The sequence below is a fragment of the Enoplosus armatus genome, chromosome 2 (genome assembly GCF_043641665.1).
Source record: "Enoplosus armatus isolate fEnoArm2 chromosome 2, fEnoArm2.hap1, whole genome shotgun sequence".
Taxonomy (NCBI): domain Eukaryota; kingdom Metazoa; phylum Chordata; class Actinopteri; order Centrarchiformes; family Enoplosidae; genus Enoplosus; species Enoplosus armatus.
In genome coordinates, this window is record NC_092181.1 from 2,171,947 (window position 1) to 2,199,505 (window position 27,559).

The following is a 27,559-nucleotide window of genomic DNA, read 5'->3' on the forward strand; positions in this document are numbered from 1 at the left end:
CCGCGTCATTCTGATTGGCAGAAGGGGTCGTTGTGTTCTTCAGCAGAACACCGTGAAGGCTGTACCACACTTTGATCTTCTGATATATAACACCTCAACATGTTTCTGAAGCCCCCTGATAACTTGAAGTGTGCGACAAATATGATTCTATGCGTAATTGATCATTGTTGTTGTTGTTGTTGTTGTTGTTAGCCCATGTAGTAGGCTACCTACATTTAAGTCTAGTCAAGTCAGTTTTATTGATATAGCCCAATGTCACAAATCACAAATTTGCCTCAGGGAGCTTTACAATCTGAAGACAGCATCCTCTGTCCTTCAGATACGGAAAAACGCCCCCAGACTCAGAGGAGGGACCCCTCTCCCTGGACGGACAGACAGGCAGTAGTCGTCGTGTGTACTGAATAGAAGAACATAATAAAACTAAAGTATGGGCAGTCATTTAGTAAACTTATTGTACTTTTGTTTTTTTATTCCAAATAGTCTCACTTCATGTAAAGAAAATGTCTGCTTGATTTTGTTCTGTCTCAATATCGAAGACCTGACAGCTGTATAGTGATAGCCTGTCAAATATCTGTTGAGTTGTCTCTTGAATAGCTAATTAAAAACCTACATCGCTATGCTCGTGTGCCCTTTCTTCTGCTTTCCTCATACAGTAGGCTAGAAACTCACATTTGTGCCAGATGTTTTATTTAATTTTCTTATTTATTCATTTCTTTTGTCTTATTGTTGTTCCCTTTCTTATCACTTCAGGGTTAGGAAACGTTAAGAAAGAAAGAAAGAAAGAAAGAGTCTTTGGTCGTCCATTGTTTTGGGGCGTCCGTTGCCTTGGTTACGGTTAGAGAACCCATAGGCTAACTGTTACTTGAAGCGGAAGTTAGCTTGGTTAGCACTGCTAACTAACGCTACACTAGTTGTCCGTGACTGCTGCTTTCACTGTGGTTAGACCAAATGAGCCGCGGCGAGTCACCGGAGAAGGAGTTGAGACCTTTAAGTCACTCAGGTCAGTTACAGCCGTCTGTGTCTGTCTTTCACCTGTCTGTCTCTTCCCCTCCTTTTTAACTGTAACTAACGTTAAGCGTTTACTGGGACCTCTCCACCTGTGTTAGGAAGTGAAAAGCCTGCTATATGAAAGCTAAAGCTAACCTAACCCTTTTTATATAGTGGTGGAAGAAGTACTCAGATGTTTTACTTCAGTAAAAATAGCAATACCACAGCACAAAAAGTCCTGCGTTCAAAAAATGTAGCTTGCTCAATTAAAAGTACAGAAATATTAGCATCAAAATATACTTAAAGTATCAAAAGTAAAAGTACTCGTTATGCAGACTGGCCCATTTCAGAATAAAATATATTATTGGATTATAATTATTGATGCAATAATGGCTGCATCACTGTACTGCTGCAGCTGATAGAGGTGGGACTACTTTTAGTAATTTAAAAAAAATTAAGAAACTGCCAAGGGCATCTCTTGCCAACAGCAAAGCAAAGCTCTTGTCTGAAATAATGAACTGAGTCTGTGAAAGAAAACATGGAGGAAGTGAAGTGAAACACACACAGAAGCCGAGGACTAATAATTGTTGTGGTCATGGAAACTAACTAAACTAATCAGGCACTGTTGGATTAAGAGAAATTAATAGAGTTGCATAACCATGTCATTGCTCTAGCGTAATCTCTTTGCCTGTGTATGTGAGCACTTATGTTCTTTGCTCACAATGAAGTAGAACATGTTTTTAAAATGTTAAAATCAGGGCCTCACTAATAAGCAACATTAATCATTATAATCTGTGTGTGTAGAAATTACAGAGAGAGAGAGGCAGAGAGAGAGAGACTATACTTATTGTAGCAGCCAGTACAAAACATAGCATTACGCAAACACACACACACACACACACACACTGCTGTCATTTTCTCGGCTCTCCTCCAGAGATCAAGACGCTAAAAACAGAGGATTTGTGCATCTCGGATGATGACCAGTCCAAGATCCCTACTCTTAAAGGAGGGGGTACCCAGGCTCTGGCCTTTCACCCACAGGACCTCAATAAAGTAAACCCACTCAATCCATATACATTATTTACCATTAGTTGGAGAATTACTCCAAATAAAATACAAATCATGTGCATGTGGCATCAAGGTACTTCCATTTTAAAGAGTTGCACGTGTAACTGAGTTTGTGATTATGACTGCAGCTTCTTATACCAAAGCCACCCAAGGGCCTTCAAAAACCAGTGCTGATGGCTAGTGTGCGCAAGAGACAGCCAGCTGATGAAGTTAGAAATGCTGTGCGAGGGGCAGCGGCACATCCAGTGAATCTGGGCCCTAACTCTCAACCTCTGGACTGCACAGGTTAGTTGTATTCCATGGACAAAAACATACTGCTTATTGAAAGTTTTCCTGTGGCTATAAAGAGATCCTCGTCCTAATACGCATCCTTAAGGATAAAATTGCCATTTTTTCTGTCCCTATACTTTCAGGGTCAGAAGGGCTTCGGTTTGATGACCAAGGGACGGTTCTTCCACACAGCATCCTGGGTAGTTTAGAGGATTTCAGGAGTTATCTGGAGGCTAAAGGGGAGACAGAGGTGAATTCAGAAAAAATATATAATAGGAATACATGAAAGGAACATTAATTTACAGTATTTAAAACGTATCAAACCAAAAGCTGCCCATGTTCTGTAAATTAACAAATCCTATAGAAGCACCTTAACGGTGCAGCATTAGTCACTTCTGGTTCCATCTATCCACCCTCCACCATCCAGTTGGTGAAGCGAATACCAAAGTCCCAGAGAGATCTGCCATCTGAGGCCCCAGGGAGGCATCACTCTGAGGCTGTCGAGGATGGGCGTGGGATCCCCTCAGGCCTCAGAAACATCCAGAGTAATGCCCTGCAGCACTGGGATACACATATGACGCAGCGCAGACGGCAGCAGGGCTTCTTAGCTGGTGAGCTGATTAGAGAGCACAGTAACCTGCACTGGAAAGAGATCAGATTGTATCATTATTACAGCCTTAACCTGTATACAACTGCAGGGATGTGAGAGAAGCCACAATTAGCTTGCTTACCTGCATTTTTATTAACATTAACAATAGACCAGTACAACAACAGGCATTATGTTATTAAAGAAAACATACTTCAACCTGAATAAGGTCTTTATAAATGAACAAACCTTATGCATGCATGATCTAAGATGAGGTTTCTCCTCTTTAGCAAATTAAAGAGCAAGATATTTGCTTATTTTAAAACAAGTATTTGATTTCCGACCTATGCATTAACGTCTCATCTCTGCCTATCTATCTCTCCATTCATCTGCTGCTCTATTCAACTCTTTCAAGACTTGCTGGACAGGCCAGTCGAAAACTTATTGATGAACCAAGCTAACCGTTTCAGAGAAACTCAGGAGCAGAGGGAATTGTTAAACCAAGTCATGCCACTCGTCCACTCTGGATATGTATGACACTTTGCTTTCTCTGGTCTACAGTGTCTTTAGTCGTCTGTCATACTCATATCTCATATTTGTTTTAGTTCTACAATGACTAAAATCTCTAAAGTTCTGTTATCACTTCGTCATTCATGTGTGTCTTTACTTCTATGTCTCAGGGTTACCGTGTGGGCAGTGAGTTTTGGAGTCTCCCCCAGCATTATGGAGATGAAATGAGTGGCATCACAGCCACTCTGACTCAGACGGAGCAGGGCAGACGGGAAGCTGTCACACATGTAGGACAACCGAGCAGCATACGCCAAGAATCAGGTACACACAGACACCCACAGTATGCCGTGTCCCAATTTCTCCCTTCAGCCTTGTTCCTGACCCTGTTCCCTCTCGTTGTGCATTCACATGAAACATAGTGGTGTCGCAAATAAAGAAAAAATTGCTCTGTGAAATCATTTGGGGCGATTACTCTAAACTCATACAGACCTGTATTCTCTCTGTGGGAATTTGTTTCATCCTCTAGGGATAATTTGTGCTGAAACTCTGCGTCCAGCCTCTCGGACTTGGGACCAGAGTGCATACCTGCAGCACCGGTGCCAGGAGCTCGGAGAGGTTCTACGGGACATGGACATCAAAAAGCCGGTAACACAAATTTAGTCAACACATGCTGCTTTCCAGACTTAGGCTTTGGCTTAGTAGCACTTCAAATTAATACAGTGGGTCCTATTGTACCTTTGCAATAGGCCCCCTGCTCCTTCTGATTTGCTGTTTTAAACTCTGATATGTCCTAATGAGTAGTTAAAAGGTAAAAGGTTTTTAACTAGAGCTAGTGCAATAGACAGGCATAATTGCTGATACATTAGTATCAGGTCAAATGCCTGTTGATATTAATCTACCTTCATCAGGCAAATTTTAGATCCCATATAGATTTTTATCAGCTCTGCTTTATGTAGGATCTAAGTAAACGTATAAACATGTCGAAGTTAGAGGTGTTCATTACTTTTGGGTATATTGGTGATTGTATGATGCAACACCATTAGATCTGTAATGTATGTTGCCCCCAGGGTATCTACTGGAGTATTTATCTAATCCAGGAGTTTTCAAAGTTTACCACTGTTGGCCCCCCATCAAAATCAAGATAACTGCACCCCACCTATTTTAGCCTTTATGTGTTTATAGTTTGGCAAATTGGCACCATTAAAAATGTGGCAAATTATCTATTAGCAATTCCTGTTTGCAATGTACCAACAACTGTACAGACAATACATGATTTCTAAGCACATTTATTGATCTTTGTTTGAGATGGACATTAGGATACTGATATCACAACTAAGTGTAAGTCATACTGAACCTAAAAACATGGGTATTATGTCTGTGTGTTCAGATTTGACTCAGAGAAGGGGTGCTATTTTTGATGCAAATTGTGGCAATTGGGCAGTAAGGGTAAGGGCTATATTAATGCCTTCATTGCCTCCATGGGCAGTGTGTCACAGCAACTGCTGACTGTGTTGGTGAGCGGGCCAAATCTGCAGTCTAAACTACAACAATTAACTTCCCCTTGTTTTCAAAACACTGGCACCAAACACCCGTCCCTTCACCTCCCTCAGCACCTCTCTTGCAACTCTCCCTTGCCCCTCTGGGGAGGCACGCCTTCCAGATTGAAAACCTCTGATCTAACCTGAAAGCTGTGGCGCCGCTATCCAAATCATACATTATTCACATTACAAGAACCTAATTTCATATGCACAGCACAGCTCTAGATTGGGCATTCTTTGTTTCAACGTGAAAAACTTCATTATTGGACCGCTTGTTGTCCAACCACACATCCCACTGAAGCTGCTCACACCCTCAGGACACTCTGTCTCTAGCTGCTAGCTGCTCATGATCAGTCTGTATCTTCACAAGCTGCCTGAGATCATCCAGTCTTGGGCACACTGTTCTGGGTTTTTTGTACGAGCACATGTACACGCACGCCCACACAAATCCACATATGCATTCAGGCACACGGGCATAAACACACACAAAAACTATTCACGTACCGTTGTGCAAATATGTGCTTCCATAAACATGTCTGTCTGTTCACATATATGCTAACACAGAGACAATACAGTTATGAAATCTGGAGCGTGTCCAGCCATAGAGTAGCACAGCTGAGATCCGTGGGGTGACAGATCCCAAAAAAGGGACCAAACGTGCTCTTTCTGCATTACAATTACTAAACCCTTAGAGCCAGTTCCCATTTAATCCTATTAACACCATAAGTAACAGGTGCTGATTATGGGTAGGTTTATTCAAATTTGATTTTTTTTCTGGTCTCACTTGGGACCCCCCCCCTTCCTCCTCCTCTCCTTCTCTCGCTCCCTCTTTCCCACACACACACACACACACACACACACACACGTGTGACGTAAGAGAAAACAGTAGCAGTGTGTTCTGTCGTGCTGGAGGCTAATGCGATGCGGAGGTGATTTTGGGATCTGAAGTACCTTCTGACAAACACAGAGAGACAGATCGTCCTTGTCCATGGCTTTGTGACATACTTGTAAAGGGAGAGAGAGATGCTGGGGACAGGGAGGGGTTATTAAGAGAGAAAAGGAGAGAGAGGAAGGTAGTAAGTAGTAAGGGAGGAAGGCGAGAAAGGAAAGCCAGCCTTCAATGTTACTTAAAAGCATGGAGAAGTTTAAACTACAGAAGGAGGGAGGGGGAGAGCAATAGATTGCATTTGCATTGTTTGTTTCACAAAGCCTATCACATAATATAGCTGTCCTCACTAATAAGTTCATGGCAGCATTCAGATGCGTAATATTGTTAGGGGAAGGTACATAAAACTTTAGAACAAAATATGAATGTAAACGTTTCACTCAAACAATTGAGAACTGGACAGTGTGTTCCACGACATCCCGTCCTGAATTTTGTCCTCTCTGGCTTGTGGCCGTACTTTCTGGATGTGAGTGGACAGGACATGCATATCTATTGATGTTGGAATGGACTTCCTGACCAGTGTCTCTTTGATTACAGGACATCTCTAGACTGGAGGTGATTGGCTCTGGCAAGCCATTCACTTCTGCCACAGTGTGTCGTAGTCCCTTACTGGAGAAGGAGGAAGAGGAGAAAGAGCACAAGAAGATGAAGAAGGAGACCCTGTGAGCAAAACAAAACAGCTTGCTCTGCTTCACTCATTTATTAGATATTTGCCACATTACCAAACCAAAGTCCAACTTTTTCTAGACTGAATAATTCAAAAGCAAGCCTGCAATGCTGCCCTTTTTCAAAGGCGTATCCACAAGTCATTTATTCAATGGTGCATCCAACTCTAATTAAGTCGGGAAATGCCATGTGACCGCGTTGTGTTTACAGTTTATTAGCTCAATCGCTGCTAAACATATTTCATCCAAACTGTAATGGAGATAATGGAAACCCGGCAAAACTCCACTGTTTGTTTGTCCTGCTGTGTCATTGTCTTCCACAGTGATCCACTGGCACAGTATGATGATGTTCGGTCAGATGCTCTGCTAATTCCTGCCTTGAGGTTCTGTGGTCAGCTTGCTAGCTGGACTGGAAACTCCACCACTAACCAGGTACAGAAAGGCCTTTACACAGTATGTTGGTCGTCAAGTATAAATTTCAAACCATGACTTACGTAAGTTCTCAAATATTATTACTTACCTCAGACATTTTTCCTTGTTTCCCCTTATCCCCTTTTAATGCAAAGTAAACACTTCCTCCATGTTTACCTGTTAAATAAATTCATTATAGTGTCCATTTTCGCAGCACTAATTCCATCAGTACTTTGTTTCCCCAAACGATGGTAAGCCACCATGAATGAAACTCTCTCCATAAATTTCATATTAAAAGCCCCTGCAGCCGTCCCTTTATAGGTTGGCTCTTGTGAAAAAAAAATCAGGAAGTGTTAGGTTTAGCTGGCTGTAGCTCAACATTGATCAGGAGTACAGCAAAGAAGAAACGACTGGAATCCATTAGCGTTTGAAAACATTATTTCAATTAAAAATACAAACTGAGAGCAGCAGAGTGGCAAGTATAACATGACTCTGCTGGTGTGCTGATGGAATTAGTGCTGCAGAAATGGACATTATATGGAATTTACCATGCAAGCTGTTGTTGTAGGCTCCAGGTAATTTCACCCCCTTCAATGTTTTTCTACCCGGCCTTTATCAGTGACCTATATTTGTTCGTGCTGGCTATTATTTGAGACTCTTGACATTATTTGAAAACCGGCTTTAATATGAGAATTTACACATACACACACAGTTTGTGTCTTACAGGTGACAGCTGTCCTAATCTGTGTATATGCAGCACACGTACTACACACACATTGATAAACAGATGGCTCACTCTCCAACCCTCATTTGATCAGGGAGAAGTAGGAATCAGTAAAATAATCATCTTTGAGGCCCTGACTGGAGAAAGAGTCTCATCCCACCTGGAGCTGCACAATGAGGGCATCACAGCCATCTTCTACAGCTGGCAGCAGCTTCCCGTGCCACACAGCTTTCCTAACCTGCGAACACAAACAAAGAGTCTGCACTTCTACTTCAACTCCTCCTCTGGTACACACAAACATAATCAGACACCTGCTGCCTCCACTCTTACGTCATACACTGTTTGTAACCATGTCAGCCCATCATACTGTGTCTTTCAACCAGTACTCAAGCCAACTTTCTGCGTTCCATTTTGCTTCCCCTCCCGTCCAGGTGTGATCCTTCCAGGTGACACCCAGCGGGTGGAGTTCATATTTAAGTCAGAGGGGCCAGGCATCAAAACTGAACTGTGGCAGCTCAACACCCACCCTGTGCTGCTGCGAGGAGCCTCCATGCAGGTCACTTTGAGGGGTGTGGCTCTGTACCAGGACAAAACCGCAGACCAGAGGCTTTTCATAGAGGTGGTGTAGAATTAAACTGCGTCTGCAAGTGAGACAGAAAGACGTATGGACATATGGCACTTTTCATAAACAGAAACCCTTTTTTTGTCTGTTTTTCTGTTCTGTGTGCCCGAACAGATGGAGCTGGAAAAGAGAGTGATGGTAAAACTGTGTCGTTCGGTTGTGTATGAGGTGTTGCGGGGGGTCCACACCCCAGAGAGACCCAGCTCTCCTGCAGAACTCTATGTCACTGAAGAGCAAGAGTTTTTTAGGAAAAACCCCAAGGTAAAACCAAACAGGTCCAGGTGTGATCCTTCCACATCCACATTTCCTTACCACATCTCACACTTTTCTTAGTGATCAGTGAAGTTGTGTGTGTTTTTTGTACAAACCCTCTGTAGCACGTCAGTGTTGCCTAAAGAAAATGATCATATAACAAATTACATCTTTGTACCATATGTATTTTGTGACACATTGCTCATACATCAGAGCGGCCCGATTTCATGTGCCACTGGTGTATCAGACATTCTTCTTTGTACAGCGTGCTTTTGTTCATGTTTGGCTCAGACTGACTCTCAGTCACACCACCTCATTCAGTCTGAGATGACCCGTTAATGGACCCATTCATTGTGTTGGTCTTTTTGACATTTCACTGGCTGTAGCCACAGGTATGATCAGCCCATTATGGCTGCCTCTTCCCAACCTGGATTTTATGTTAGTCCCTATTCATTTTGTACTCTACAGTTATATTATTGCCATAATTCATGGTAGCTCATTAGCTAATAATAGATCATAACTGCTAATATCTTAAACCAGTCACTGTTGCCGCTACACTGTACAAAAGAGGATATGTTGCCATGGCAGTGCAATAGGAACCTGGCTTTAACTGGGTTAATTGGGAGGCTGATTCAGTGGGTCTAGTAAATGTGGAGCATGACTGTCTTAAAAGCTATAATAGCATTAGACATGGAAGGGAATGGCTAGCAACAACAGTGGAAAGTGTAACCAAACATTGATAGGGAAATATTATCTGTTATTATAGGTCATCTTAGTCACATCTGTCATTACCACCTATCAGGATAATTACAGCTCTCTTGGCTTTTCACATGGTCACATTGTATCACCACAAAGGGTGGCACACATATTTCTTCTTTTCCCTTGAGGAGTGATGATTAAAAATGATGACATGTATCACAGTTGTTAAAGGAGGATAACTCTCAGATTATCAGCCTGTGTCGCGTGACACAAATTTCTCGTCATGGGAGTCTCGTGGTCACATGTTTATACTTTCATTACTGCTCCATACATGGCTTTAGTTGCAGTACCTTCATCAGCCAGTGGAGGACCTAAAGACGCTGTGGAAAGAAGTGAATCCAGGACATGCCTGGGACCTCTCTGTTGATACACTCCGACAGGTAGAGACATTATGTAGTGCTATATGCTATAGTGCTAAGAAAGTGCATGTAGCAGTAAATATGTAATGTTATACTGTGATGATGCCTCAAACACATAACATATTTGTCCATTCATCTGTTCATCTACTTAAGGTTGTGCTGTCTCTGCCCGAGCATGAGTCGGCGCAGGAGAAGAGCCTAGCCCAGCTCAACTCTCTGCTTCTGCAGCTTTCTGAACCCTCTGAGCAGAAACACCACCGTCTAACTGCAGCTGCTGTAGGGTGAGGCATAAACACTCATGAGTCATGCTGTAACTCCATCATAGCATCTTGGCTCACCCACACTCCACACCTGCACAGTGAAGTAAGCCTACAGGTTATGGTGGTGTGTGGTGCCCCCTGCAGGCAGCAGCTGTGGAGGGAACTGCTGGACATGATGGCTGTTGAGGCCATGGGGCTCAGGAACCTGCTGGGCCTTCCAGAGAGAGACACACGGATCGATAAAAAGGAGAAATCCACAATCTCTGATGCTGGTGAGACTCACAAACTTTCACTCAGACATAGATTGTCGAAGTATGGAATTCGTGCTGCATACTTTTACTTCATACTGAGTTTCTACATCACAGATGTGGCTGATAACAAAGATGAGAAGAGTGAGAAAAAGGGAGGAGCAGCTGCTAAAGAGGAGAGGAGTGGGGTGAGGTCCAGATTTAAAGGTGACAACAAAGGAGAGTCCAAGTCAGCAACGACTGAAAAAGTGGAGGTGAGGGGGGGGGGGTTTGTGTAACTCACTTGCATTTGTCAATAAATAACAATAAAACAATAAAATGGTTTGCCACTCAGTGGCAACAAATTCAACAGTGTTTTGATTATGAGCATGAATGAAGCATCGTGTTTTGTAAGACATTACATACACATCACTTCAGCTGACTTTCAGCTGATCCAACCATGAGTCACCTTCATCACTTCAAACAAGCTATCAGTTCATCATTCATTCATCTGACTTTCAACAAGACAGCTCTTGTTTTCTTGTTACTACTGACTGCCTCCACACAACCCGGCCACCTACTGCCTGCGTCTCAGTAATGCATATTACTGCATACAGTATTATGTTCTATGGGCTAGCTTCTTGAAACACTGTATTAAAATGTCATGGTGTGTGTGTGCTGGCTTCTGCTCTCCACTGAGTCTTGATTTCATTTATAGGAGGAGCACCTGTGCCACTAAGTACGACCAATATTTTTGTATTCTTGACTAATTCAAACTCCTTTGTATATACATATTTGTGGGCACATGTGTGCCTTCCTTTGTGTGTGTATGTGTACATGATGTGCTAACCATCTCATATGTAGTGTTAAACCAGCCATTCCACATTCAGCCTTTCAGCTAAATGTAGGAGTCTATAATGCTCTCCATCCAGTGTTTTCTCCCCCAGAGAAGTCATTACAGTAGCTTAGCAATAGAATATGGTAGTGGCCATTCATGCTTTTTGCAGTGTGACTGGTCGGGTGAGATAACGAGTCAAAAACGTCACTTAGCACCCATTCATTTTATTGCAGATGATTGTTTTCCTGCTCCCATACACCACGAACCAGTCCTCATTATACCCAGCCACTTTGTATCGTCCGTATCTGAATTTCAGCAACTTCTCATCGTCAGCGAAGGGATTGAGAACCCCGTGAGGATGCTGACTGTGTTGTTCAAATATAGACGAGATGCTGTGTCCTGGTGGCTCAGTTGGTCATCACATAAACAATGTTCTGGGTGTGAATCTGGCCTGGGACCTGTACCATCTCTCTTCAAATGGTTCATGTCTCCATTGTCAGCCATCAAAGGCCAAAGAAAAAAGCGCAATTTAGAAGTAGAATAGAGACACGGTCTTGTTTGTACGACTGTATATTTTGCTGAGTGATTTTCTCCTCTGTGTGATGGTTGAGTCATACGTAAGGTACAGCCTATTACTCACAGGGTACCATGGTAACAGAACACTGTGTGAAAATGTGCACCTGCTCTCCAATTGGGTGCCCAGGGTGTGAATTAATAGCACCTGGACCAGTCCAAGCCATCTGTGATAACACACACACACACACACAGCTATACGTTAACTCAAACAGTACCAGTACAGGACATCCAATATATTAAACACCATGAAATATGTGGGAGGTCGTTTTCCATGACGTAAGATGCATACAACCACTCACCAGCCTCAAACTCATTGTGTGTGCGTGCTCAGTCATTCATCAGTAATTTATAGTAATATCTTTCTCTCTGTCTAACCCCGTCTGTCTTCTATCTGTCCACTCTGTGTGCAGGACAGCAAAAAGAAGGGGAAAAGAAGGGATGAAGTGGGGAAACACACTAGGGAAAAGCTGACTGACACCCATCCAGAGAGCGTCGGTCAACAACCTCCTGATGACCAAAATGTAGAGCCGGAGCTGGTGGACATTTATACAAGGCTCCTGCACAAAAAGGCGAGTCTTTATTAATTATCTGTCCATACAGTTTTTTAGAGGGGCGCTCCACAGTTTACTCGTCATGAGGACTAACCTACGACTCCACCTGTGAAAACGGTTGTATAATATCTGCTTTGTCTCTGGAGGAGTTTTTAACAGAAAACCTGGATTACAAACTGGAAGTGTGGAATTTGAAAGAAGTGGGCATTTTGGGGAGGGGGTACAAATGAAAGACACTATCCAGTTTATGGGAAATGTAGGATCCATACTAGGGATTAAAAGTCAGGATGGCCTCTGCTGCTTTCATTTTGACCATTCTTTTTTTTTTTTTAAATCGGTCTCTCGTGAGTCCCCCAACTTGATGGGGGTGCAACACTGAATCACTCCAGTACCCTTTTAAGGCCTCCCACAGTCCTATGTACATCCTATGATACATTAATCCATATATTTATCTATCTGGCAGGTTTATACTCTGATGGAAGACCTGGTGGACAGCCTGTGTGACGTGATGGATGAGCTTAAGGAGGGAGATGAACAGGGCACACACACCACCAACACATGAGGGGCTGACAGGAGCCCACTGAATATAAACACAGCTAAATGTGATGAAAACGTGTCACATAAGGTTATCAAATCTATGTTTTTGTATCTGTTTTTGTTGTGAACTCAATAAACATAGTGTTCTTCTGGCACAGTGGGCCTGGAGTAATATTCACTCTGTCTCATTCACTCTTCCACACTCACATCAGCGGATGATAGTAGGTTAACAGTACCGCTGACTCTGCAAACGACGCGCCCCCGTCCCTGCCTCTCGTTTTACGCTCCCCGTTGTGACCGCGCTGTGCGTGCGTGGCCTGCCATGGGTGCCGTGTGCGTGTGTGGATGAGGCTGCCGGAGTGAGAGAGGGGAGTGAGTGAGCCGTGTGCTGTGGCTTATCCTTGTCCTATGCGGATTTCACCACTGACTGGCTGCCCGAGCGGCTCGCTTCATCCAGGGTAGGCCGGGTTTTAGACGCTAGACTTTCCCATTCACGGGTTCCCCCAAAACCCCTCACTGTTCGGCTCCTCTCTCGCGGTTTTTTCTCCCGGGTATAGGTGCCGGGGGATCATCGTGGTTGCCCTGCTTTGGCGGATCCCGGCGGAGGGGATATAATCGGGACGTGGAGAGGAGGCAGCAGGGAGGCGAGGATGCCCAGTGGACAAGGCGGGAGATGAGCGATGGGCAAGGTAAACGGCGTGTTGTTGAAATGTCCGGAGGTCGGTCTGTCCCTTGGCTTTTTCTCGGCCAATAATTCTCATTATATGTGGGTAGGCTACATATACATGCAGTCCACAATGCATTGGGCTATGTTGCCGACCTATATGTAACTCCTGTGGTGTAGCCCTGCACGGGGATCTGTGCTACACATGGCAACCCGCACAGGGAGTCCACCGCAGGAGTGTGTGTGAATGTGTGGGGAGGTTGGGTAATGTATTATGCAGACCCACCATGGGCGCCCTCCTCCTCCCCATCGCCACCTGAAACGTACAGTACACCTGCCGCCAGCACGCATGCGCATCCATAAGCGTGGACGACGGGGTGACGTAGGTTCTCTGTGTTTGAGCAATTTGACGCATGAGACCGGACCATGTCAGTTCAGAAACTGCTGTGACAAAGGTTGAGATTCACCTGATTAGGGACTACAGCTGATGTCACCCTGGAGTCGAGCGTCACGACTTGAGTTGATGATTTCATCCAGTGCCTCTTGTTGGTGTTGGTCCTTCTCCATTTAGTGACTGTGGCTCAGAGTGAATCTGTTTAAGTTGTTAAACCCACATGAGTCATTTGAATGTAGAGTTTCTAGCTGTGGATCAGGAAATGTGCCCAGTAAAACCACCGTTGTGTCCACGGAGTTGTTGCATTATTCACAGAGCAGCTCCACACTTTGTCCCTGGATGACTTCATCACCACCACAGTCTGTGTCTGTGCTGCATGAGCCTCGGATCAAATGCACACATTCAAACTGAGCTGGATGATATGCTTGCTGTAATATATTCACTTTTTCTTAAGTCGCTTATTGGCCTGTCAAATAAGCTTATTAAAATGAATGTTAGTGTTGTTTCTATCTGATGTGGCCTGGACTGGTGGGAGAGGATGGCAGTGTAGATAGTACAAGTCAGCAGGGGTGGAAAGTAACTAAGTACATTTACTCAGGTAAATTGTGGTGTGAGAAAACTGTGAGATACTTGTACTTTACGTGAGTATTTCCAGTTGATGGTACTTTATACTTTTACTCCACTAAATTTACTTAACAGCTATTATTTTACATAAACACATCATCAGTTTGTAAAATATGATGCATTGATGGAATAATAAATTGCTGACAGGCCAGTCTTCGTAATGAATGCTTTTGCTTCTGATACTTTGATAACATTTTGTTGCTGATGCTTCTACACCTTTACATAAGTACAACTGTGTAATGGAGTATTTTTACAGTGTTGGATTGCTTTTAATTAGATAAATGATTTGAATACTTCCTCCACCACTATCTGTCAAATAGTGACTGTTAGCAGTGTGGGGGGCCAGCAGCACATGTGTGGTCCAGGCCTCACAATAATGCAGAAATGGGGAAATTCCTTTGTTACCAGTGTGGATGTATTTTGAATTTGGGATTATAACTGCACATGAATAGCAACATAAATTCCTCTCTTTCACACACTCTCACTGAACTGCTTCCATCACCTGGGATTCCTTCCTCTGGTCCTCTCAGTTTTCTATCTATATTTATGAAAGATCCTATTGCACTCAATGTGAATTATCTGTTGTGGTCTGAGAGTCAGATAAAGGGATAAAAGGAGCAATAGAGTCAAACACCTTATACAGTAGACAGCAGCAGCCTTTAATAACCTTTGTGTGTGTGTGTCTGTATCCGAACACAAAGCTGAAGATGATTTTGCAGAAAGGTGATACTAGTTGAAGTTGCTGAGCTTCACTTTCTTCTTTATGCCCTTCATTCTCTCTCTCTCTCTCTTTCTGTCTGTGTCTCTTGCACATGCACAAACACTCTCGGACTCACCCTCCTCTCAGAGTGATCTGTCTGTGTCCCTGCTGTGTGCATCTCAGTTCCACTGTGCTTCTGCTGATGTTGGCTTTTCGGCCGGATGAGGCATCCTGTGACTTGTCTCAGCGTGGCAGCCTTTTGTGAACTGTGATGGAGCAGCAGTGGACAGTGACAGTTGAAACAATTTAAAAAGAATGCACAAGAGACTTTAAAAAGTCAGTAATTGTTAAATATAATTATTATTGTTTGTAGTCATGATTGTAGCAGTAGCAGTCTATTAATAATGTTCTTGCTGAACTAGCTTACTGGGCACAAGCTTAAGGGCCCAGGGGACCCGTAAGACTGTTATTCATTTTGTTTTCCCTTGGAAAGTAAAAGGGTTCAGTCAAACGTAGGGGAGTCCTGATCACATTTTTTGCATCTGATCCCAGTTCTTTAATACTGAGCCATACTGGGTCTGATCCATTGTTTATTTTCTATTATATTTTTGTTAATTTTTTCAAATGTTTGTTCAAATGGTAAACTAATAATAAAATGATGAATAATACAAGCAATTTAAATGTGTGGATGATTTCCCCTTCATCTCCAGTATGACATGAAATAATTTCAGGTGAAGCAGCTCTTTTAAATTCTGGTTAACCTGCAAAATGTTGCTTAACAAGATGCCAGAAAAATGTAACAAATACTGGGAGCTGAGGGAAAGCCTTTTTACGGGTCTGTGCCCAGGAGCCCTTTTGTCTCATAATCCGAATGTGGCATAAAATGAATAAAAACAAAGTAAAATACATCAGATTATGACATTATTGCGTAACCATTACTGCAAAACAGGATTTAGTTTCCATTCTCCTCACTCTTGTGAGTCATTATTATTACATCATCAAATAAAAAATACACTGCACACTTAATGAAATATTCATTGATATACCAAAACAGCATGTTATTGTATTATCTAGTAATTTGTTAAACAAATGATTTTCATCCCAGTATTCAAGCCATACAGAGAGTTTTTTAATACTTTTCTAGTAGACATTATAGCCCGTCTAATGCTGGATTTTGTTAAGGCCAATACCAATATCGATATTTGAATTTAAAACATCCGATGACAATATGTCTGCCAATATTTGTCTTTTACATAAACACAAAATATAAACAAGCATTTCTGATAAGGAACCCCTACATTTTTAATGAATTCTGAGCAAGTTTTGTACTTAGTGGCCAACTTACGCAGATAACAAGATATACTGTATGTGATAAGCTAATATTGTCCGATGACACTATTGATTGTTACAGACTTTGTAGTGGTTTAGTCTTGAATAAAACACTTTTGTCTTTTGTTCAGAAAATTATCAGAAACACAGAAACAAGTGACTAAAGTATGTACAGACAAAACTCTCCTTGGAGATTTTGTTAGATGCAGATGATGCACTCAGGCACTCAGGAAGAAAATCTTAAGAAACAGAACAGAGATCAGAAGGATGGTCGATCTGAAAAGTATCACTGTCTTTAACAATCTGGCAGTTTAGTGAGCCGACGACTGGTGAGAAGAGGTTTAGTTGACTGAGGTCACCCTAGTTCAGCTTTGGTCGAGTGAGTTAAGTATGTTTTGTGTCACCGACAGCTTCGTCACAGGCAGAGGGAGAAGTATCACAGAAACCCTTAATGATCAATTCCCTTGTGTCCTCTCTGAAATATGAATTTGGAAGAGAAAATGGGTTGTGTGTGTGTGTGTGTGTGTGTCTGTGTGCGCACAGGCAGCTGCATATGTGTGTGTGTGTGTGTTGGCCTGAATAAAATAAGCTACCAAGAAGCTTCATCAGACAGCTGAGTGCCAGAGCTTTTGTGTGACCTACTTCCTGAGTGGGCACCAATTATGAGCCGCTCATTCAGTCTCTATCATCAGTCATTGTTTATACTGTTTATTGTTTTCATATTTGACGTAAATAGCAAAGAAATGAGTCAGTGAGTGCATGCCTTTACCTTGACTCATTGCTTTTAGCCACGCTAGCGACTCCCAATGGATGGCAATGTCGTTCATGTTTCCCTCAGGATGGTCCGTAATAACTTTAGTGGTCCCATAACGTATCATATAGCGCCACCATCAGATCAAAACTTCAACTCGTCCAATACTTTGATTTATGACCAAATACCTGCTAAACGAATGGCATTCCCATCTGCCTCAGCTATAGTTTGTGTTCAGTGCTGATTAGCAAATGTTAGCATGCTAATGTGCTAAACTAAGATGGTGAACATGGTGAACATTATACCTGCTTAACATCAGCATGTTAGCATTGTCATTATGAGTCAGAAATCATAGAAAAAAAGACGCCTCTTAAAAATCCAGAACTTGCGTTTTTAAGTTTCCTTCCGTATCAGAGTGATCCAGTGTTAGCTGTCTGTACAGACATGGGTACATCCTAAACAGTAACTGCTAATAGATAATTCAGCAGACTTTTAATGGTGCCAGTTTGCCAAAATGTAAACCAATATAGAGTGAAAATAACAGGGCTCAAGTTGTAGCCCATGGCATTACTCACTGAATCCAGAGCAACATTGTGCTTACTGTTTATGGGATTTGTAGTTCCAAACATTACTGAGCCTCAGAGTGTGTTTTTAGTCATATACTGTCTTTATCTCTTTCTTACAGGGGCGTCCTGTAACTCCTGACAGAGAAGAGGAGCCTTCATTGCCATAGCTGCCGCTCCTCTCCTCTCCTCCAGTCCACGTTCCCCTTTTCACCCCCACTCCTCACCTGTTGAGCGTTTGTTTTTCACGTTCTATCCCTACTCATCCTCCACAACCTGTCGCCATGACAACCTCAGCCCTGCGCCGGCAGGTGAAGAATATTGTGCACAACTATTCAGAAGCGGAGATCAAGGTATTATAGATGAACTGCGCTTTCTCCAAGTGTCATTGATGTGCAGCAGCTTTTATGTGTGAGGAAGGGTAAACTCCTTTAAATGCACTGATGTTGAGTCATACCAGATCAAAACACGTCTGAACAAAACTCTCTACTGACTTGACTTGGAACTTCTCTGTTGTAAATATGCTTTGACGCTTGTAATCTCTCACGTTTTGATGGTACTGCTACTCTGGATGAGAAAGGACGTTATTGGCGTGATGATTATGTAAGCATGAGGTATGTGTGATGTGTAGGTTCGCGAGGCCACCTCCAACGATCCATGGGGCCCGTCCTCGTCTCTCATGTCAGAGATCGCTGACCTGACCTTCAATGTGGTGGCGTTTGCTGAGGTCATGGGGATGGTGTGGAAACGCCTCAACGACAGTGGCAAGAACTGGAGACATGTCTACAAGGTGACCTCATGAAAGACACACGTTTCTGTTTCATATAGCTTACTTTAGTACGAACTGTTTCTTTAGCTTCCCTCTTCCCTCCCTTCACCTTTCCCTTTTTAATCATTTATTTAACATTTCTCCTTCACACTTCTGTCTGCTGCTCCGGCCTTGTCCTTTGTTCACATGTTTGTCTGAAAACCTCAGCCACTTTTCAGATGGTTTGCCGTGAGTATTTGTGCAGACATTCATGATCGCCAGAGGATGACATTGCCGCTAGCGTGGCTGTAGACTCTTAGCCTTGTTATGCCATGGTTTCCTGTATCCATCTCATTGCACATATCCCTATACAGCAGTTCTATTTAAAAACACTCATGTATTCTGTCTATATATAACTGAGATATAACGAAATTGGAGTATCAGTGTGGTAATCAGCATTTGCCTCCAGGCGCTGACTCTGTTGGATTACCTGCTGAAGACAGGATCAGAGAGAGTGGCCCAACAGTGCCGTGAGAACGCATTTACTATTCAGGTACTGGACTGACACTAGAACCTCAGCAATCTGAAAGCATCAGGAATAGAGTTGGTTTATTGTTTATTGATCATTTGGATCTTCACTAGTTGTTACCTTGACAATCACTACTCTTCCCAGGGTTCATATTCATGAAACAATACAGTATAATCAAAAAAACAACAATAAAATTACATTCAAACATTGAACAAAACAATTAACAAATAAAAAAAATGAAAGAATACTTATTTTTTACTGGATTCTTGAGATTAAAATTGTCATTTTCAGAAAACTATCATTTCTTAATATATACTCTGAATGTATTTATTTCATTTGATATATACACTGAATTTATGTTTTTTTTCTGATCGCTGGAGATCCGATTATTGACATTTTCCTACATGTTCATAACCACAGCTTCAATTGTGCATTGTTTTAAAAGAAAAAAGAATCTGATCTCTTAAAGATTGTGAAAATGTCTTTTGTCGATGTGTGGTTCAGACGCTACGTGACTTCCAGTATGTGGACCGCGACGGCAGAGACCAGGGGGCCAATGTGAGGGAAAAAGCACGCCAACTGGTGTGTCTCCTCCGGGACGAGGAGCGGCTCCGCCAGGAGAGGAGTCAAGCCCTAAAGACCAAGGAGCGAATGGCTGGAGGAGGCAGCGGAGGAGGAGGAGGAGGAGGCGGAGGAGGCGGAGGGGGCGGGGGCGGGGGTGTGTATGGAGGTATCCCCCCATCTTACCACCCAGGCAGGCGAACAAGCCAGCCCAGCATGGCTGTGCTGTACGGGGAGGAGTTCAGCCGCTCCAGAGGCTCTCCTTCCTCCTTTAACTGTGAGTATTGTGGGTATTTAAACCTGCAATAACAGATTTTTTTGCTACTTGGGGACAGTGGAAACAAGGCAGTGAACACAACATTGACACATCATCACCTTTTAACTTGATGGCGAACTAGCAAACAGTTGCTTATTTACACATCCAGCAGTTACAGAGCAACATTATTATTCAAATCCAATATGCTCTCTCTTTTAGCTCTAAATGCTCCACTGTGTTCACCAGCTAGTCGCTAACTGTGTCTGTCTGCTGTTTGGTGCTGGACAGGTAGTGTACTGTGGGCTTTTATAGCCCCGTTTGTGACTGTCTCATCCCCTGCCTGGGAAACAGTTGGGAAACCACAAAAATGAAAACAACATTGTTTGATTGAAGCGTTAACTTGTATTCAGGCTGACCCTTCGTAAAATGCATTTTATGCTGTAGTCCAGCTCTTTGCACGATCCACCACATAGATTATCAATACTGCAGCGTAGGCCAGAAAATATTCAAATCAGCCCCACACTTCCTGTGCTCCCCACGTCAATCTGACCATTATTGCTTCCTCCCTCAAACTCCCTCACTTGTTCCCTCTGCAGCCTCGTCTTCGTCTCCTCGCGCCGCCTCAGACCTGGAGCAGGCTCGACCCCAGACCAGCGGGGAGGAGGAGCTGCAGCTCCAGCTGGCCTTAGCCATGAGCAGGGAGGAGAGTCAGAAGGTAAAACAACACACACACACACATTATGGTAATGCGTAATCTCCTTGAGCTCCTCTAGTGTGACAGTGTACACGCTCTTGTCTCATTGCAACATGATGATTAAAATAACGAATATTGTGTTACAAACATTCTGAACATTCGCCCCCTTCATCCAGCTAGCCCTTCCTTCCCCTGTTACCATAGAGATGGATGAAGACATACAGCTACAGCTTGCTTTAAGTCTTAGCAAAAAAGGAGCATGAGCAGGTACACACACACACACACACACAGAAACACACCTCACTCCTTACATTCGGTGTCCACATTTATTAACCCTCTAGTGTCTTTCTGTGTATTTGATGATGCGGCTAAAATGCGTCTCTGTGGCCATCTAATCACTTTCTTCCTAACTTTCCTTCCTTAGTTTCCTTCCTCTCCAGGACCTCTGCTGTATCTGGCTCGCAAACTGTTCAGATTTTGTTCTCATCATCTCTCCTCCTTTAGCAGTGCTCCAATTTCCACTCTCTCTCTCTCTCTTTTCTCACACAAGTAATGTTCAAACTCCAAACCAGCCTCTGCTCTTTGTCAACTAAATATTTCAACAGCACAAAAAAGCCACCAGTGCTGCCTTTGTTTTCGCTGGGCCAAAACCACAGACTGTTTCACTAACGCTGGGGTGTATGTGAGTGTGTGTGGAGATAATGTTGATGATGTCATGATGGCGCCCCTGCAGGAGCAGTGCTGTCGCCAAGGAGACGAGTCTTTGTTACAGAAGGCCCTGGATGAGAGCAGGAGAGAGAGCCAGTCAGGGACACAGGAGGAGGTGAGTTTAAAAACTTGTGTGTGCGCTGTACTGTATGTGTGTGTTTGTGTGTGTGTGTGTGTGTGTGTGTGTGTGTGTGTGTGTGTGTGTGTGTGTGTGGGTGCATGCATGGAACATGAGTGTGTGTTTGCATGGAGAGGTGGGCGGGTGCATTTGTAGGTGGTTGCTGGCAGGCATTTAGAGACTGAAGTGGAGTTTATAGTGCAGACTGTGATGGGGAGGGAAACAGGACGAAAAGACGTAGATCAGCATAATGAGGGAGGTTTGAGAGAAAAAATGCAAGAGAGCTGAGAGAGGAGGAAGAGGTGCCTGCTGAATGATAATGACTTTGTCTTGTCTAACCTTGAGCTCAGCATGACATTTTCCTGAGAGCATACTCCTTATCTTGTAGCGCACCAGCTCCCTCACTCATTGGCCTGATAACAAGCCAATCAGAGTCACCAGCCTCCTTAAGTAAAGGTCCCCATGGCTTGTAATTAGATATATTATGTTGCTTATTGTAGAAATCCTAGTACTTTCAAGTGCTGCATAGAAGAAAAAAAAGCATGGAAATAAAATTGAGCTTCTCAATGGCTCTCTGACATATTCACGAGGTCAGACACACGTCATAGATCATCATGTCTTGTGTCATCACACGTTCAGAAACGACATGTCATTTGTGGCCCTTAGTACAATTTACAATGGCTGTCACAAGATTCAACCCATGGTTCCCAACCTTTTTCTTAAAAAGGACCCAGACGACCCACACTGCCCCCCACTGCCCCCCACCCACATACAACTACAAAAAAGGGAAAAAAGTAGCCTACTTCTTTTGAAATATCTTTATGTGCATGCAAAGTGTGGTAAATACAATTTCAATTAACAATACTTCAAAACAGTATTAGGTGCCCATTTTTTTCATGTACTTATTATGTGCTATGAAATGAAATGAATGAATGAATGAAATTGCCTGATAATGTCACCACTATTCTTACTGTATATGACTCCACATGAGCAGTTCTTATGTTCTCACGTTTCCAAAAACCCACTTAACATGTCAACAGAATGCATGATGAGCATAACACGCTCACATGATGATGTCAACCTCGCATATGTTAACACATCCTGTGATATGTGAAAGATATTCTCTCATGTGAAAGTTCTTGTTTGTGTTTAAATCACCAAAAGGCTTATAACTGATGAATTAAGGCTGCTGCTGTGTTTTGGTTTTAATTATATCGACAGTTTGTCTATACTGCACTGTGTGTGCACCTAGTAAGGATCCCTCAAATGTGGATGTCAGAGCGTTGTAACAGTGGTACCATATGTGCAGGGCATTTCAAAGTTTTCTGAACAGACAGCAGTGCAAATGAGATGCTGCTCTGCCAACTGCTGCAGAATAATCCAACAGAGTCCAGATGCAACCCGAAAAACTGTTTCTGAATTACCTCAAGCACCTTTCACAGCATTATGTCGTGTAATCTCGTTGCAGACATACACACAACACCAAACAAAAGATAAATATCTGCCAAGCTGAAAGTCTAAATAGTGTGTCACATGTATTTTATATCATCACAGTGACTGCGTCAGTTCCCATACCGTCCTCCACAGCAAAGATAGGTTTTGTTTGCATGGTTCAAAAACCCAGCCACTAACACAAACCTGAGTTTGGCAAAGATTCACAGAAAGCCTTCTTGCTCCCTCTGTAGTCAGCCATGCTGGACCTGGTGGACATATTTGGCCCCTCATCTGATGCCCCACCTCCGCCTAGTGACCCTTGGAACTCTGCCCAACCCAGTTGTGATGTCACCTCTGACCCCTGGGACTCTGTAGGTGGGTGGCTCATCGCAGACATGCCTACACATCCACACACACACACACACACACACACACACAAAGAACAATGTGATGCTAGACCTACTTTGCCATCTCTTCGTGTCTTCTCAGATCCTGTGAGTTTGTGTGTTTTAACCGCTTCACACTGAGGTTCGTGTTTTTTTCCGTCTGTCTCTCTTCACAGCAGTCCACTCCAGCACTCCTGTGATTGGTAGCCCTTGGACGGCCCCTCCCTCATCCTCCAACGCCTCCAATCCTTGGGCTCCATGCGCCGACTCACACACAGACCCCTGGGAAGCAGCGCCTGTCTCCTCCAGCCCTGTCAATCATGAGTGGGACAGCCCAACAGACGGAGGTACCTTTCACGAACACCAGCCTCATCAAAAAGCGTGTACATTGTAGTTTTCAGTGTCGGCCCAAATATTTGAGATTTTTCAGTTTTCAATTTGCCATGCAGGTGGTGATGGGACAGATCCGTTCAGTGAACAGGAAGAGGAGAAGCCTAAACAAGAGGTCCCTCAAGTGTCCTCCCCTCAACCTGCTAGTCCCACAGGTAGCGTAGTACAAGACTGCCAGACATACTGTGGATTGTACTGTTAATTTGGATCTTACAGAAGCAATACGTCTCCTGCATTGACAGTGGTTAGAAAGAACACAATCTTGATCCAGCGTGAGCCCGTGGACAGCTGGTAGACTGACTACAATATAACTTAGTGTATGTACACAGTGCAGTAAACCACCAAAGGTAGTTTTATTAATTTACATTCAGCATGTATTGTAATGCATTAAATGTCTCAGGGATGGACACAGTAACAAGAACACTTGTACAATTTAATGTAATCTAATACTACAGTGCTGTAACAAATGCCTGTATTACCTTTGAGAGACTTGTAATATTACATTTTATTTCAAACTGGTTTTAAACAAACATTGTTTTGGTGTTTTTGACAGCATTGCAGTGGCTGGACAAAATGAGGAGAACACCTTACAAAGTACTGCAGTGAAGTACCAAAAACACAAACTACAAACACAACGCCTCGCTGAACCAGTCGTAACAAAAACTGATTATAAGCATCTCACAGGCAGTTAATTTACAACTATAGTTGCATAGTTTTGCAGATTGCATTGTAATGTACAGGAAGGAATCCTTGTCATTGCATCCACTTGCTACCTCTTATCTTAAACAGATGGGTGACAAAAAGCCTGAATAAAAGAATGAAGAAACATAACAAATTCATAAGCTTCCTTGTAGGGTGCGAGGGATCACTGAGTGGCAACGTGTTAGACAGCACCCTCCACCACCTTCATCAAAACACCAAATGAGTGACAAGGAGCAATGAAGCCGCTTCCTTTAATCGTCACCCATGCGGCATACAACATCACACTGCATCATATCCTCTCACTTTTTTCTTTTCCTGATGCAGACGCAGAGCTGTTTGGGGTAAAGGCAGACGCTGACCCATTTGCTGAAGCAGATTCTAAGCCCGATCCGTTTGGGACTGACCCTCCGGTGAAGCCCCAAGTCAACGGACGAGAGTCGGCCAGCCCAGAGATGTTTGACCTGTCCCGGCTAGCACCCCCGCTCAGCGCCCCGCCTACACGTGTGTGTCGAACCCCAGAGGCCTTCCTGGGACCTACGGGGGCCTCCCTGGTCAATTTAGATGCTCTGATACCCTCCAACCCCCCGAGCAAGATGCAGAACAACCCCTTCCTCTCAGGTAACAAACAGCTTTTCAAGAACTCACATGCTGTACTTACAGAAACATTGTTGTGATATTACTCAAAAGTTTTCCCAATTCTGTCTCCGCAGGTCTGAGTGCGCCGTCTCCCACCAACCCCTTCCACTGCGACCAGCCACGCCTCACCCTCAACCAAATGCGACCATCCTCTACATCCCCACTGCCCCCCCACATGCTCTCCTACAGCCCGTCGCTGCCCCTCCCCCTGCACCACCATCCGCCCATCCTCCCCTCCTCTCTCACGCAACCTCCTGCCGGACTCCTGGACCTTCCCTCCAACCTCCCACAGCCCCTGCTCCCCCTTTCTCCACGTCCGGCGCACCGCACCCAGTCACAGACACAGACACACAGCCACAACCCCTTCCTCTGAGACTCCCGCGTCTTGTTCAGACTCTGGCCTGCAGAGGGAGACGACCGGATGGACTCTTTTTGGATGAATCTATGCTGACTACAATGAGACTAGTTTAAATTAGCCTGAACTGGACTGCGGATCCTGGTCTGATTGTGCACACTTGAAGCGGATCAATCTTGGACTGGATGTATTTGTGTCTGTCTAAAAGACACATCAGCTGCTAAATAACCTGAACTCTTGAAGAAAAGCGAACTCACGCGCACACACACACACACACACACACACACACACACACACACACACACACTCAGGACACAAACATGCACACACCATCAAACTGACAGGGTGTATCTCAACAGTCCCTTCGATGCCTTTTTTCCCATCAACAGTGACAACTCCGAGCACCCTTCGACCACAGAGACAGACCTGCTCCTTTAGAAGACTGGGTTGAAGCCACATGCTTTGATTGTCCACCAAGATTCACAAGGATTCTTACCGCTGCTGCTTCACCGACGAAAGCATGAATGCATCCCACCCCCGAAACTCCAAACTATTCTGTCCTGCTGAGCACCTGACATGAGTTCTTCAACTAAATCCTCTTTAACTGATGAGTCAAATAGTATCTTGAGCTTCAATGGCATGATTGAATCACTGGAGAAGGCCCACATGTGCGTTACTGTCAGATTCAAGACTTCATGCCTTCAGCAGTGTTCAAGAACTAATTGACTCAGGTATTCCTTCCCACATATACACGATGATATCTTTTCTGCATTGCCTTGTTACCTTGCAAGCTCAGTAGCTAGCATCTGGTCCTAAGTTAGTCACGTTATTTGTCCTTTAAGGCAAGCAGCCCCAAAGGGATCCAGGTGGATTCAAAACTGGACTAAACCAGCCTAAACTAGACCTCACTGTCTCAATCTGGACCTAAACTGATCACTGATTGTACCCTATCGGACCCGCGTGCCTGTCTCTACAGCTGACCCACAATGCATTCCCGGCTGGTTAATATTGGCGCCATTGAGGAGGACCTCAGGGAGACCGCTCTGTCCCTCCTCCAATGAGATTCAAGCTTAGTGAATGGAAAGGCATTTGTCTACAGATAAAAAAAAAAACACAGGGAGATCAATGAGTTTATTTCAGCATAAAAATGAGGGATGAAGAGATAAAGGAGGAGGGAAGGAAAGATGAAGATAGAATAAGGTAAAGTGATTAACTGATGTGTTGAGCAGTAGCTCCTCTCCTCTGCTCCTCGTTCACGTCTGTGTTGGGAACAAAAGAATCAGACAAGACGAGATGTTTGCTCATCACTGCACTGAACCTGGACTTGAATGTGAAATGCCTGCCTAAAGATACACACAGGCTTAGTACATATGTATTCAACAGAATGATACCTATAAAGTATTATGAAATATTATACCAATAAATGAATGGTGTTTGCATTATAATTTATGAAGTGTTCATATGATTGATGAGTTATTCATTCATTTTTTTCATCCATTACAGATACAGATAATTGCTGCGTACACTTGCACAGCACACATTGGCTGCAGCTCAGCAAAAGTGACACAGTCTCACTTTAAGGGACCACTAGAGGGTAGTGTTGACACAGTGCACAACTGTTTTTGCAGCCTGCAGGTTTTCTTTTCAGCTGTTCTGGTCATAAACGATTATTTTACACCTGGAATACAAAATGCATACAATTGTACGTCTGTTAGTGAAGCAAACCAGCAGTCAGCACACTTTAGGTCCCAAGAAGTAGTGCTGTAGACAACAGCTATACCACAGTGATTACTGTTGAGTTGTTGCACTGTAACAGGTGATGTCCAGTCGTGTGTGTGTGTGTGTGTTTTCTTTTATCCAGCCAAACACTACAGCACTACATTTTTCTTTCTAGCAGGTAAGTAAAAAATATGTTCACATCTAGCATTTCTTACATTAAAGAGAAGCCCAGTATCTTGTAAAACTGCTCTTAAGACATTTATTAAATCAGACTAACGTTTCGGTCCCTGGGACCATGGAAGTTGGGCTTATAGTTTCCCAGATACCTTGTAATGTTCATGGCAGTATGGCCAATTGTTGTGGAGATTTCTTCCTTCCTGCTGTGGCCCCTGTAGCCACCCACAGCTCATAACCTACAGTGTGTCTCCTGTCTGTGTGTGTGTTGCTGCACAAGATACATTAAAACGACCACAAACTCACTCAAAGGGTCAAATATGCACAATTCCCAAAGCGAAACTAAATGAATGAAGGAAATCCAATCATTCCCATAGCTCTAGACACACTCACACACACTTCCCCTCTCTTTAATGTCTCAGGCGTTTCAGTCCAAAC

The 27,559-nt window shown here is 43.5% G+C and overlaps 2 protein-coding genes across 2 annotated transcripts; both read left to right on the plus strand.

The window, feature by feature from the left end:
- Nucleotides 1–948: 948 nt before the first annotated feature.
- On the plus strand, nucleotides 949–12,854 carry mycbpap (mycbp associated protein). The gene is made up of 19 exons (XM_070920212.1): nucleotides 949–1,000; nucleotides 1,922–2,040; nucleotides 2,184–2,340; nucleotides 2,469–2,575; nucleotides 2,753–2,936; nucleotides 3,327–3,442; nucleotides 3,592–3,742; nucleotides 3,948–4,066; nucleotides 6,443–6,567; nucleotides 6,894–7,002; nucleotides 7,800–7,992; nucleotides 8,137–8,324; nucleotides 8,442–8,588; nucleotides 9,620–9,718; nucleotides 9,851–9,978; nucleotides 10,102–10,229; nucleotides 10,323–10,459; nucleotides 12,009–12,167; nucleotides 12,613–12,854. Exons 1-19 carry the CDS (start codon nucleotides 949–951, stop codon nucleotides 12,709–12,711), a joined length of 2,517 nt encoding a protein of 838 aa, XP_070776313.1. The 3' UTR covers nucleotides 12,712–12,854.
- A 5,141-nt stretch (nucleotides 12,855–17,995) lies between these two features.
- Nucleotides 17,996–25,246, plus strand: epn3b (epsin 3b). Its single transcript, XM_070924138.1, has 11 exons — nucleotides 17,996–18,064; nucleotides 18,343–18,501; nucleotides 18,929–19,012; nucleotides 19,493–19,826; nucleotides 20,402–20,520; nucleotides 21,233–21,322; nucleotides 23,011–23,134; nucleotides 23,322–23,492; nucleotides 23,595–23,690; nucleotides 24,562–24,855; nucleotides 24,948–25,246. The coding sequence occupies exons 1-11, from the start codon at nucleotides 17,996–17,998 to the stop codon at nucleotides 25,244–25,246; spliced, it is 1,839 nt and encodes a 612-aa protein (XP_070780239.1).
- Nucleotides 25,247–27,559: the final 2,313 nt, after the last annotated feature.

Bases quoted from the DNA above. Each gene is read 5' to 3' on its own strand.
- epn3b (XM_070924138.1), top strand. From the start codon at position 17,996: ATGACAACCTCAGCCCTGCGCCGGCAGGTGAAGAATATTGTGCACAAC. The intron at 19,827-20,401 runs GTGAGTATTGTG...TTCCCTCTGCAG, and splicing joins CTCTCCTTCCTCCTTTAACT to CCTCGTCTTCGTCTCCTCGC. The intron at 23,135-23,321 runs GTGGGTGGCTCA...CTCTCTTCACAG, and splicing joins TGACCCCTGGGACTCTGTAG to CAGTCCACTCCAGCACTCCT.
- mycbpap (XM_070920212.1), top strand. From the start codon at position 949: ATGAGCCGCGGCGAGTCACCGGAGAAGGAGTTGAGACCTTTAAGTCAC. The intron at 10,230-10,322 runs GTGAGACTCACA...TCTACATCACAG, and splicing joins ATCCACAATCTCTGATGCTG to ATGTGGCTGATAACAAAGAT. The intron at 10,460-12,008 runs GTGAGGGGGGGG...CTCTGTGTGCAG, and splicing joins CAACGACTGAAAAAGTGGAG to GACAGCAAAAAGAAGGGGAA.